Source organism: Phialemonium atrogriseum, assembly GCF_030411735.1.
Source record: "Phialemonium atrogriseum strain 8032-3 unplaced genomic scaffold QBC33scaffold_21, whole genome shotgun sequence".
NCBI classification, from domain to species: Eukaryota; Fungi; Ascomycota; class Sordariomycetes; order Cephalothecales; family Cephalothecaceae; genus Phialemonium; species Phialemonium atrogriseum.
In genome coordinates this window covers 288,509-301,479 of record NW_026848158.1, presented here as the reverse complement: position 1 = coordinate 301,479, position 12,971 = coordinate 288,509, and the positions used below count along the sequence as shown (strand labels likewise).

The window sequence follows — 12,971 nt, the reverse complement described above, 5'->3', positions numbered from 1 at the left end:
CCCCCCCTCACCACCTTGCGCCCAATACCTTTTCCTCTTTGCAACCTCCTCTGAAGTCCTCGCAATCCAGAGCTGCGCGCCCGCGAATCCCACCACCGATCCCTCTCAATCGCGCTGTTTCAGCCAGACATGGCGACGAGCCAACATGCTGGGCCAATGCTTCTGAGGAAGACTCGGAAGTACGGCCGGTGCGACTACGAAAGATTCGACCACCTATCCTCGTCGTCCGCCTGCGCCGGCTACGGATCAATCGGGAAGGTCAAGGTCAACTGCCGCTTCCTCTTCGCCGAGTCCCAGTGGGGGGTCCTCGGCCCGGCAGGGAACCCGGCGGGCATCATCTATATGGACCTGGACTTTGACCAGCCGCCCGACTGCCGCCTGACGTCGGCAAAGGTGCTCGTGACCCTGGAGGAGGTCCCGGACAGTCCAGAAGGGCTCATAGGCCCGGCGTGGCGCCCCGTCAGGTTGACCGACAATTACGGCCCGAAGCACATCCGGGGGGAGCGGAGGGAGATGCAGGTCAAGGAGACGCTGCACGTGAACCCGCACGCGCAGGCGTTCGGCTTCGGAGGGGGCGGGATCGGCGTCGAGAAGCACCGGAGCAAGCTCGTGGCGGGCCGGTGGATGTTCACGGGCCAGCTGATCCCGGGCAAGCACAGGAACTGGGCGTTCCAGACGGTCAAGTGGGAGCTGGCCGAGAACCCGATCGAGTCGCAGTCGTCGCACGCCAACGTCGTCCACACGGCCTTCGCCTTCGAGCACAACGGCAGGCAGTTCCACATGACCGTCAAGGTCAAGGGCACGCTGACGGACTGGTCCGACCGCCTCAAGAAGAGGCTGAGGTTCGGCAAGGACGGGGACGCCACCACCGTCACGCTGATCCGCTTCAACAAGCAGTACCCCTTCCAGCGCCCGCTCGACGAGCTGGCGAGCAGCCTGCCGTGGGCCATGGAGGCGAAGAACATGTTTGCCGTCCCCGCTGAGATCCCCGACGCCGTCCCGGTGACCTTCCAGCAGGTTGCCCCGTCATCGGCCCCCGCACCGATTGGAGGTGCCCGGGCCCCAGCGTCAATACCCGCCGGCCAGACGCAGCCCCTCCGCCCACCACCGGAGAGGTCGGAACTGGAACCCGCGGCAAATTCAGAAATCCCCCTCTCACCGTCGCAGGAGCCGGAAGACTTCTCGCTGGAGGACATTGCTCGGGCAGCCGGCCTCATCCCACAGTCGACTGCGCCTGCACCTCCCTCTCCCGCTCACCCGGATATCATGGATCACTCCGGCGCCTCCATGTCATCATCGTTCACAGCAGTGGAGACGGAGGAGTCGGAGGCGGGCCAGGCCACGAGGACGAGCCCGAAGAGCATGGATAAGCAGGACAAGGAGCTTCTGCTGTGGTTTATCGAGATGCCGCTCATCATTGTCCTGTTGCAGTTCCTCTCGTCTGTGGTAGGGTATCGGAGACGGTGGTTGTCGAATGGCGAGGTGTCCGGCTCGTCGATGTTGAAGATGGAGGATGCTCGTTCGGTTGAGGAGGCTGAAGCACGAATAGGAAGGGGTCCCGAGGCAAGAGCTATCGAGTATAATAACATTGGAGGCATCGAAATGGTGATTCCCGGTTTTAGGACGAGGCCGCGAGCCGGGGCGCGGCGGGCTGAGCCCGCGATGATTGAGAGGGATCGATCTATGTCTTTGTGAGCTGCTGCCTGATTAATGTTCCTTCGGAGTCATGACAATGGAGGATTGCGGACTTACATTGGGGGCCTTCTGGTAAGTAATCAGATTGCATTACAGCGTCTCGAATGTACATATATTGTTGTGCATTCCGTGGCTTAAAATTAAGGTACTGTACCCGCGGCGAGTGGGGGACGATGTCGAGTACGCCGATCCCACAAGACCTAAGCGGGAAGGCCCGCGTCTCGGGCCGATCCGAGCTATCCACAGGTATTTTTTTATTTTTTTGGCGAGGTGCGGGTGAATTCCTGAGCACAAAGAACGTCTCTTACGCACCACACAGAACCGAGCGGCCTGGGTTCTGTCTGAATCAGCCATATGATCTGGGTACATGCCCAATCTCGGTAATCAAAGCAGTGGTGGGTGGAACTCGGAAGCTTAATCTGGCACGATCCACATTACATATCCTCGGGCTTGTCGTGACGTCCATACCTCTAGGTACCTTAGCTGGCAACTACCTAGATACAAATAGGCAGCTGTGAAAATCGATAAGAGTCCCATCTGGAATCACTTCTGCCATTCTTAAGAGATCATCTATCAAATTAGCAAACTCCATTTCAATCCTTCCCATCGATATCTCCAGAAGCCGCCCGGAGAACGCTGCGTTCTGCAGAGACCAAATATCAGTTTCGATTATCAAACGACGACCGATGAAAAACCGCGCCCAATCCAATCTCAACACGTCCAAGTGCGCCTAGACCCCCCGCCTCCCCGCGTCCTTCATGCCCGGCCCATACGTGCTCCATAGCAAGGCGACGATGCCGCACCACGGCGTGACGCGGAGCGCCAACGCCGCCGCGTCCAGGCCCGCCACCAGGAACCCCAGCGCGGCCCCCGTCCTGACGACGGCGACGAGGAGCACCCTGGTATCTCTCGCCGCGGTGCAGGTGATGGTATATCGTGAGCACCGCCATGTTGGCGACGATGCCGGCCATCACCACGGCCGGGTGGCCGGCTGCTGAGGCCAGCGCCGGGTAGGCGCGGAGGAAGTCGCGGGTCTGGGTTTGGGTGTTGTACGTGGTCAGTGAATGGTGCAGGCAGGCATGTCAACGCCATCCTCGCTTTGGATGTCGCACGCCCTAGGATGCCTCAGGGTGGTTCTAGCAAGCAGGCCACGGCGACAGGGAGGCCTGGAACTGGCCTAGTCTAGTTCCTGTCCAGCTCGATGCCGCGGCTGGGGGTACGTATGTACCCGTTACTTGTTGGTAATAAGGCCGTGGTGCGTATACTCGGCCCCGCAGCAAGATTGGCCTAGTCGTGACCAATATATTGATTGGCAAAAAGCTGCCACGTGCAACAGCCTTACCATACTAGGTAATTACGTCTCTGCACCCCTGCTCAATGTCAGAATTACCGTACAAGGTAATCACGTCTGGACATCCCCTGCTTAATGTCAGAATTTCTGCTTTTGAACTGTCTTCCCTTGTCAAGAGCTTTTATGTCTTCTGACGGTGGAAATGGAGCAGGTTAACCTTATTGCCAACCCTGCCCCGATAGCCTAGCTAAATGATCAAATTAGAATCCTCTAGCAGCTAGAGCAAACGAAAGACAAGTTGGGGAACGGACCTTTCTTGCAGTCTGAGGAGGAACATTTACGCAGGACTTTTGTTTGTTGACAACCCTAAGAACTCTCGAGCAATATTGCTAGGCAAGCTGGACGAGAAATCGATGACTATGTGCATCGTATCTTTCTCAGGCGACCACATCTGTGAATTATCGGACGAGTCATTCAACAGCCTGATCGAGGGTATTCCCGCATTCATCAAAAAAGGGAGCCAAAGCTTGAACAAGCTTATCTGGTTGTACAACAAATAAGGAAAAGACGTGCCACTGTCTTTCGTCTTGGTATGACGCACTGATACGGATCGTAGCAGCTTGCTGATCTGACAGACCAAACAGAGAAATCGCAACTCAACAGAGAAGCAAGTGATGCCGCGTCCACAGCTCGAGAGCGCCATAAGCCGGCAGGGTTGGAGGAATCAACAGCTAGAAGCCATACTGCCGAAACAGTTCGTGGAGATGCCGACAGTGCCTTCTCTGGGTACTCAGACCCTAGTGCCCTCCGGACCCTCGGAGCCAAAATTTGGACTCATCATCACTACCTATCCGAACTACATTAGCCTCCCGCGTATCGTGGTCTCCCGCCATCCTGACAGGAAGTCTTACCCCGGCCCCAAGCCCTCGGAGTGTATGGGCCTTGTTAGTGAACTGGATGGGTTGGACTTTCGTCTCAAGAATGTTGACTTATCGGTGGCGTCGCTGTCGCCTTGCTACATGAGTGACGGCCACTATTCCCAGACAAATGTGAGTGGTCAATCTTCATACTCAAGTCCGCCGGGTCGTACCGCCGGCAACCGCTGCCAGCCGTTCAAGGAGCAAGAACGAGAATCATGTAAAGGACAGGGACAGGCGCTATTACTAAGAACAAGTCGTTGAGGAATACAAGACTGATTACCACTACTATGAGCAGGGGGACTACAACCACCGCCCCGAGTTCTCCAAGTTGGCGCCGCGTTCCGCCTGCTCTGCAGGCTACAGCCCGCACTACGCCAGCAGCTGGACTCAGCCGGCCGCAGCGCAGACCAAGGAGACCGAACCCGAGATCAAGTGGTCCCATGCCGGCTCCAGGAAGCACGACATACCCTGGGGATGCTCGTTCAGTAATTGGGGCCCGGATAAGGGGCGGATCCCGCCTCTAGACCACGCCTTTGACCCCGGATTGCTGGACGAGTTTAACTTGGACCAGATCCGACACGGCAACCCGCCAAAGACCTGGGGCGCAGACGAGCTGATTGGCAGTATCAAGAGGGCTGCAAAGACACTTGCACATAAACTGCTGCGAAATCCCCGGAGGCTTGGCTTGACCTCCATGGCGCTCCTCGCTGCCGGCCTCCCCACGATCGCCGCCGCAGCAGGGAACCGGTTAGTCCAACAGCTTATAGGCATCGCGGCCAACGCGCTGGTGTGGAGCTCGGCCCTGGCGATCGTGCCCTTGCGGACGATGGACGGCATCGACAGCGTGTATTGGATCACGACATACGCCGTGTGGGGTGCCGCGTTCGTATACGTGCTGGGGATGGCGCTTCTCCGGTACAGACAGCGAGAAGGTCCCATAAAGCTGTTCCTGTGCCTCGCCTTCATTGTCGCCATCCACATGCTGGGGGCGTTCTCGTCGCAGAACTCGTCGCAAATTCGTCGTTCCTCGAGAGTATTGCTGTCTTCGGGTTGCTTGCCGCGACTGTCAGCGTGTTCACTGTGTCGGCCCTGTCGGAGACAAATCCCCGTCTCGTGGGGGCGGTTCTTCAGGCGTGAGGGTGAGGGTGGTGGGATCTACGGCGGATATTGGAGGAAGGAGCTTTGCCTTCTCCATCATGACAAGTGCCAATGCAGAGAAGAATATCCTCATGTAAATATAGGGTGCGATGGAATTAGAATCTGTGGCCGGATATTTTTGGGTGTAGGAGGGAGGGAAGCTTCAACAATTAGTCGGCCGATGGATGGCCGACAGAACCAGGGCCCTTTAGATGGTGTCCATTGTTAGCTCTTAGATGGACCGAGGCTCCCAGGGTCCACAACTTCTGGTAAATACAAAACCTAGGCTATTCGTCCAAGAACAATTGCCACAACGCCGGTGTACAGTACAATGCCTTCTTTGTCCTTGATTGCCTGCCCCTTGTTTCGCTCCAGTCCCTAGGCAGCGCATCGAGGCAGAGCGACGTGTGCCAGGAGAAGGACCACAAATATACAATCATCGCCTAGGAGTATCCCCCAAAACCAGGGAAGAGAGAAAACAGGACATATGAAATAAAAAACCCCAAGACCTCATACAGACATCTTCATCGGAATCGACTTGTGGGGATTATACCCCTTAATAACGAAATCCTCCACCTTCCAACCATCAATACTCCCGCCCTTGTCGCGCGCAATCTCGAGCTCGGGGAACTCCCGCGGCTCCCTGTCCAGCTGCGTCTCGAGGGCCTCGACGTGGTCGAGGTAGACGTGCGCGTCGCCCATGACGTGCGTCAGGCTCCCGGGAACGAGGTCGCAGACGTGCGCGACCATGTGCGTCAGCAGCGCGTAGCTGGCGATGTTGAACGGCACCCCGAGGCCCATGTCGCACGACCGCTGGTACAGCTGGCAGTGCAGGTGGCCCTTTGGCTTGGTGTCTCCCTCCGGCGGCTCGTCTTCGCCTTGTCCGTCTGCGGCTGTGGGGGTTTCCCCGCCCGCTGCTGCTGCTGCCCTCGAGTCCCTCGACCGCGGGAACGACACGTAGAACTGGGCAAACATGTGGCACGGCGGCAGGACCATTTTCTTCAGGTCGCTCGGGTTCCACGCCGTGAGCACCAGCCTCCGGTCGTAGGGGTTCGTGCGCAGCTTGTGTATGATATCCGCCAGCTGGTCGACGCCCTGCCCGGCGTAGTCGGTCCCGGCGTCGACGTACTCGGCGCCAAAGTGGCGCCACTGGAAGCCGTAGACGGGGCCGAGGTCGCCGACGGCGCGGTGCGTCAGCCCCAGGCCGTCGAGGAACTCGCGCGACCCGTTGCCATCCCAGATCTTGACGCCCGCGGCGCTCAGCGGCAGCGATGACGTGCTGCCCTCGATGAACCACAGCAGCTCGGCGATGACGGCGCGGTGGAAGACGCGCTTCGTCGTCAGGAGGGGGAGGATCGGCGTGCCGTCCCGGTTGAGGCTGAACTTGAGCCGCTCGGCGAAGAGGGAGTAGGTGCCCGTGCCGGTTCTGCGCGGGTGGTGGTGTCGTGGTCAGTCAATGTGGGCTACTCGCGCGTGCATGGTAGGCAGGCTAGCAACGTACCGGTCTCGTCGAAGCTCGCCATGATCGAGGATCTCGCGAACGAGGTCGAGATACTGGTGCTCCTCGTGTCTCGACGTGGCCACACCACTTGCCGGGGGGATACAAGTCGCGGAATCGCTTCGTGCCGCCGTCATCGTTGTCGTGGTGTTGGTTGCTGGCAATTTACTTGGTCGGCGCGTGTTGTCGCGATTGACGCGACAAGTTTTTAAGTGGTTTTGTCCCCCCGCGACGCGTTCCCGTCCATGGTGGGGTTAATGGAACAATATTTTTACCAGCCGGCCACCGACCCCGCCCCGCCGGGCCCCTGTCCGGGCCCCACTAAGCTACAAGTACAGGTGCCGGGGCCAGCCTCGGGTCGTCATTTATCTCGTCAGGTCGGTCCAATCCGTCTCATCCACATTTCTATCATTGATGTACATACATCTGACACAAAAGGTAATTCGTGGAGGATCTTGCTTGGCTCCTGCAGCTCGAACTACTATCGCTATCTAATGCAACGAACCGATGTTGCTACAAATCCCATGTTTCCGAAATCATGCTTCGAGTCCGTCCGTGATAAAAATAAAAATACAATACAAACGCCGGAAAGCGGCAGGAGGTTAGGGGGGATGAGAGAGAAAATACCGAATAGCGCTATTCGCTCCCGTCTCGAACGCAACGCTTGACTTGGCTATTTCGAAACATAGGCGCTTAGCCATGTCCAAAGTAAACTGATTCTCCTCTGCGCTGGCGGAACCTATCAAAATCAAATGCCCAATCCTCTCGTTAATACCCCATCGATGAACATTTTGGGGAGATTTGCCGGACCCATGGGCCTCTTCTGGCCTGAAACCTTGGCCGATGTTTCGAGGTAGGCGTCCTGGAATACTACCCACAGCCCCTTTTCCAGGTCTGAACCCGTATTTACCAAAGGGCGTGGGAAATGGGGGCGAGTCTCAAAGAATGCTCGCACCATGTTACTGGTCACGCGGAGGGGCCTGTTCTTGGCGTCTTCATCGAGCCAGCGTTCGCAATTGCCAAAGTCATTAACAAACATCCGCGTGACGCACACGTCGAGTCTTCTCCTCAGCACCCCTTCGACGTCGAAAGGATATGTCAACGTGACTTGCCGACCAGCGAAGGCGTCGTATATATCTGCCTTGTTGTAGGTGATATCACTCGCGCCTGCCAAGCCAAATTGGATACCGCAGCCATCAATGTTGGCCCCCCAGTGGAGGATGGCAAGAGTCTTGGCCATTGCCGTGGCGTAGGGTGCGACTGGGATACCCAACTTGACCAGGTCATCGAGATACAGGTTGAGGTTTTCGGGCGAGAAGTCCGTGGCCGCAAGGTCACGCTCCCGCTGGACCAGATAGAGGCGAGCGAGGCCGTCACGATTCCATAGGTGGACGTGCGCTATCCATGCTTCGGCTATTGTCGGACAGAGTTTGCGGATGATGGCTTTTCGGACCACCTTGGGCAAGGGAACAATGCGCTCCCTGATGATAGCCGTTGAAGGCATGGGTATCGGCCAGCTAGACTCTAGCAACAGATGTCGGTGTGAATTCCACCAAGTGGAGTTGTCGGTCGAGACGAACGAAAGGGCTGCAGGGGTACAGCACTCGTTGTTCTGTTCCCTGCCCAAAGCATAAGAAACGTCCAGGTTGAGAAGGAACTCGGTCCAGAGCTGATTCCGCCTCTCTTCTGTCGCCACTTTGACGACAAATCCGCGACCCGGCTTTTCAAAGAGGGGTCCGCAATGGCTAGAGCCGATGAACCGGAATCCCGTTGCGCTCATCGGTGTGGGTCGGTATAGGTTTGGGAGCTCCTCTACGCAATGCTTCCCAGGCTGGAGCGAGAGTAGATTTGGCAAGAGGTGGTCGGAAATCGCGTGAGAATCGCTGCCCGGGATGTTAAGGAATAGCCTGAAGTCCTCGTCGTGTTGGTCGTCAAAGGTCTCGGAGAGCAGGTCTTCTTTCGCGAGGACAACCATGATTGCGTTGTGTCCTGACAGCAAGATACCACTGGTAGTGAATGTATTTGGTTGGTGATGGGATTTGGCTTGATCACCATTGCCTGTGGTGCCAGTTGACTTACCTATGTAGCTAAGAAGGTCCCACCTGGGTGGCGCCTGCCCGTTGATGACATGGATGGCTGGAACTTGGCACCCATGTGTAGGTCGGTACCTGGTAGGTAGGGAGGTAGGTAAATCGCAGACACTCACTCCACCCTTCCCGATTTGGAGCCACTCCTTCCATACAAAGGCCAAAATATGATCCCGTTTAGGGCCGTACCTAACCGGACACATCTTCTGAGGAAACTGACCAGCAGGGACAAAAACTGCGAACAGCCCGGGCGTGGCATTCTCGGATCCCGAGGCAGGAGTCGTGGGATCAAGCCGGGATGCCATCGAAAGGCCTCTCCCATCTGTCTCATTACGGAACTCATCCCAAGGGGTCACCTGGGTCTCGGGAACTACCGGATTGTACCTTACTCTTTCCCTTTCCTCCCCTTCCACCTCCACCCCCCAAACCAAAAGAAAATACTTACCTACCATAGCGCGCGAGGGGGGTCCTTCGAGTGGGTGTAGAGATAGTGTTGAGAGACTTTCACATTGCCAAGGTGCTTTCTTATATGCATGTATGTTGATGGTACATTGGTTAGATTATCCTAGTTAAATGAAGCTTATCTTTGAAACCGGATATGTAGTTTGGAAAACTTCTTGTTCCCAAGAAAGTCCTGCTAGCATGAAAGTCCTGTTAGCAAGAAAGTCCCTAATAGGCAAACTAAAAAAAAAAAAATTAAAAAAATTAATTAATTTTTATTCCAATTTAGGAAGGTGAGTTTTTTTAGACAGAAGGAACAACTGAGATTTTTTTTCAGTATTTTTTTTTTTAATGTCACAGGTGGGAGTTGAACTTGGAACCTCAAAATTTTAACTATACTACGTACTAACTAGGCTAAGGAAATGTACTACATAGAATGTCTTTATATCCTGGCTTATATGGTACAATATTGCCTAATTGCATTTTAGACTTAACAGCGTTTTAGATGAACAGCTAGTTAATTAATCAGGAATTCCAAGCAGAAATGGCATCAATACACCTATCGCATCAATAGAAATACGGTAATCTACCTGGAATCCATACTACAGGCTATTGCCACCGAAGGAATAGCTATACTTGGGCATGACTTCCAAACCAAACCTATACTAAGAGGCTGTGAGGGTGAGGGTGTGATTCCATTTGCAAGGGGTTTGCCTTGTAATTACATTTTCAAGCTGCCTGGCTCACACTATCCTACTACTTGCATTTTTCTGAACAACCGCGCTTTTCTCAACCCACACCCTCTCCACATCCTTCCGAAGGACCCCCCTCACGCGGTATGGTAGGTAGGTACCTAGATAAAAAATCAAATTCCCCACTCTTCCTCCCTTCACAACGGCAGGGTCCTCATTGCCGTGAATGGACAAGTAGAATTGGGACAAGCATGGAAGCTACCAAGGCGAAGTCCCTACGGTTCAAAGAAACATGAAGAGCACCATATTGTGGGGCCATCTTGAAATACCTAGGAACCGAGAAGCCGTCTACGCCACCAGCGAAGGACACTGGCCCAGCGCAACAACTCATAGCGCAGAATCTAACATCGTTTTCTGCTATCGCAGAGAGCATGGGCACATGAAAAGGATTGCTTCCAGCAATGCATCCCTTTGATATTGGCAACGAGAGCTCGAGTTTCTAGGCCCATCCATCCAATCCCTATATACACCCTTGTAGCTTCCCATCTTACGACCAAGAGACCGCCACACGGTTACCCCCTTCAAGCAGCATCAGTGGCATCGACGAGCGGCCAGTTGATGCCCTTGTCCGCGGCGCCGGCATTCCCCAGTCCCGCGCAGCCGTACAGACCGACGGGGTTGTTGGCCGTGGCCCTCATGTACTGGAGATCGATACACTCCTCTGTTTTTTCCGGCGGTCAGCTCTGTGACTGGTATATATATTTTCCCTCCCGAGGGCGCGCCACCCCGTTTGGTGACGGATAAAAGAGAGGGAAAAACTTACGTGGGCTCGAAGCAGCGAGGGCGATGCGCCCGTCGGCCATGACGTCCCATTGCTGGCTTGGCGAGGTCGCGTCGCACTCGGCCAGGGAGATGCTTCCCATGTCCTTCCAGTTGGCTGTTCCGGGGTGGTATTAGAAATGGGGTTGTTCTTCGTATTGGGGGTTGGGGGTTGGGGGTTCGTTGCGATGCATACCCTTGGCACCTGCATCCATGCAGAGTGTGGTACCCGCCAACTGGATTGTGCTGCTGCCCTCTTTGAGATACCACTGCTGCTCCGGCTTGTTGGTGAGAGTCTGGCTGGAAAAGGGGGAAAAAAGGGGGGCAAGGGTTAGCTTGGGTACCGTCAATGGTATCTCTTGGAGGGTGGGGAAGAAACTAACACAACGGTGCCGCTACCGCTCGTGGCCGCCTTTGGTACTATGACAAACTTGGGGTCCACTTTAGAGGTGATGTACACGGTGCGGTAGCCCTCGGGGGCCTGGGCGAACCCAGTCGCGGCGAGCGCGAGCACGAGGAGTGAGGTGGTCAACATCTTGATTTTATGTACGTCTTATTGTCCTGCTTTTCAAGGTTGGATGAGGTGGGAGCGCGGCATCGTCAGGTCAGGTCAGCCCGAGCGACGGAGGGGCGGGCGTTTATATGGGGGGCCCCAGATTTCATTCCCGTAAAGCACCAGGTCTCCGGGGGTCAATTTCCGGCATACGTACGAGGCTAATTAGTAGTGAAATCCCGGGTCACACCGATAGATCTAGACAGTCCTCCGAATCTAAGGGAATCTCCTCATTTCGCGGAACTAGGTATACCACAGCTAATTCGTCAATAACCTATTAGATTGATCATGACCGCCATGGGTTGCTTCCTTGGAGGTCGGCAGATGGTCCGGAAAATGGACACCAATAGAGTTGCAGATCTCTATTTTTTTTTTATCACCTCCGTCCTATATTATCGCGTGGCTAATTCGTGTGGTGATCAGGCTAGAAGGGATAAATTCACCACCTCCGCGACAACGTTGCTTCCCTCGATAATTCCTCCTTTCAGCGCACCCTGTGGAAGCCACCGGAGCGGATAAATCCGACACAAGAAATCTCGAGCGACGCAAATAGCATCTACACAGCAACATGAAGCCAGACGAATCAAGGGCACGGCGCAACGAAGGCCAACGGACGTTATCCTTCGTTGCGCATTCGGGCGCTAAGCGGGAGAGATTTGCGATCGATAGGAAACAAGAGAGCGTGCCAGAGGGGAAGGTGGGAATCGGAGAGGGGAAAGAACAGAGTAGGGGAGCGTGGAGAGCAGAGAAAGGAGCTGAAAAGCAGAAAATATAGAGGAAGGATATATAGGCAGGCAGTTGAGGGGGAGGAAGTAGAGAGCGAGGCAAAACAATATCAGTCGGTTTTATTAACGTCTGAGCGCCAGTTTACAAGCATTCGTTGCCCCTTTGGCTATCAATCTACCCGCCGCCCACTAAGAGGTCTTGTGGATTTATGCAAGTAGGAATGACGTCGGGAAAGGCGGACTTATTGCCACGCAATCGAGATATCCGTACCGCTATTGCAAGGGGTGATTGGGAGTGATGGAAAGGACAAAAACTACACTCCAGACCACCAATCCACATGGCCGGCTAGTGGCAAAACGTACGGGGGGAAAGGATGAGAATTGGATGAGGTGGCATTATGAATGGGGATCACTTCTAAAATACAGAAGGGGGCAGGGGGTTTATATATATACTTTGAGATTGCAGAGTCTTGTTTTGCACAGAAACAGGTGGATCTAAACTTACAGAGGGATGGATGGTGAGTAAGTATGGCTCGCCAAGTTGTCATAACCTCTCATGTAATCATGTCAATCGAAAAGGAAATCAAGAGGTGTATTTAATTATCTGAGGCCTACTCGTGTCCAACAATGTGCACAAGCTCCTCAAATTTGGGTGAGTTTCAGGTGTGCAGACAGAGAGGTACTTACACGCCCAATTTTGGCCTCACGCCTTCCCCCATGATGGGTCAGCATCAAAACAGAGCTGGGGGCCAGGAAACCATAGTGCTAGGTTGCGCGCAAGCTCTTCGCCTCGTAGTGGCTGTTTGAAAGATCCAACTCTAAGGCCACATTTTCAACGAGCTGAACATCGTCATTGTATTTCGTAAACCACCAGCCGAGAGCAGCCTATATTTCAGAAGCAGTTAGGAAAGCCCTTTTCTCTGTCATCAGGTGCATGCCATCCATACCTTGGTCAGTTGCTCGCTAGTGAAATGCTGAACATCGTGACCTCCGCTCGGCTCATTGGCGCGAATATCGACGACGTGATCTTCCCACTTAGCCACACGGGAAAATGAGAATGAGACACTCTTCAAAGCGCCATCTTGGCTGTCGTATATAGTGGTGATTGGTGAG

At 54.8% G+C, this 12,971-nt stretch overlaps 5 protein-coding genes across 5 annotated transcripts; 2 read left to right on the top strand and 3 right to left on the bottom strand.

Moving 5' to 3' along the window:
- Positions 1-6: 6 nt before the first annotated feature.
- QBC33DRAFT_179748 (uncharacterized protein) lies at positions 7-1,740 on the top strand. The gene has a single exon (XM_060422430.1). It carries the CDS (start codon positions 130-132, stop codon positions 1,693-1,695), a length of 1,566 nt encoding a protein of 521 aa, XP_060281221.1. The 5' UTR covers positions 7-129; the 3' UTR covers positions 1,696-1,740.
- A 1,767-nt stretch (positions 1,741-3,507) lies between these two features.
- On the top strand, positions 3,508-5,050 carry QBC33DRAFT_571989 (uncharacterized protein). Its single transcript, XM_060430636.1, has 4 exons — positions 3,508-3,576; positions 3,631-4,035; positions 4,202-4,914; positions 4,977-5,050. Exons 2-4 carry the CDS (start codon positions 3,661-3,663, stop codon positions 5,041-5,043), a joined length of 1,155 nt encoding a protein of 384 aa, XP_060281220.1. The 5' UTR covers positions 3,508-3,576; positions 3,631-3,660; the 3' UTR covers positions 5,044-5,050.
- A 197-nt stretch (positions 5,051-5,247) lies between these two features.
- On the bottom strand, positions 5,248-6,732 carry QBC33DRAFT_612715 (thymidylate synthase). The gene is made up of 3 exons (XM_060432505.1): positions 6,545-6,732; positions 5,955-6,469; positions 5,248-5,915 (listed from the first exon to the last, which is right to left on the bottom strand). The coding sequence occupies exons 1-3, from the start codon at positions 6,676-6,678 to the stop codon at positions 5,554-5,556; spliced, it is 1,011 nt and encodes a 336-aa protein (XP_060281219.1). The 5' UTR covers positions 6,679-6,732; the 3' UTR covers positions 5,248-5,553.
- Positions 6,733-7,083: 351 nt separating this feature from the next.
- QBC33DRAFT_593837 (uncharacterized protein) lies at positions 7,084-8,516 on the bottom strand (the record flags this gene model as incomplete). The annotated part of the gene is made up of 1 exon (XM_060431763.1): positions 7,084-8,516. The coding sequence occupies one exon, from the start codon at positions 8,514-8,516 to the stop codon at positions 7,290-7,292; it is 1,227 nt and encodes a 408-aa protein (XP_060281218.1). The 3' UTR covers positions 7,084-7,289.
- A 1,440-nt stretch (positions 8,517-9,956) lies between these two features.
- On the bottom strand, positions 9,957-11,552 carry QBC33DRAFT_621620 (uncharacterized protein). Its single transcript, XM_060432813.1, has 4 exons — positions 10,964-11,552; positions 10,777-10,880; positions 10,585-10,698; positions 9,957-10,482 (listed from the first exon to the last, which is right to left on the bottom strand). Exons 1-4 carry the CDS (start codon positions 11,113-11,115, stop codon positions 10,343-10,345), a joined length of 510 nt encoding a protein of 169 aa, XP_060281217.1. The 5' UTR covers positions 11,116-11,552; the 3' UTR covers positions 9,957-10,342.
- Positions 11,553-12,971: the final 1,419 nt, after the last annotated feature.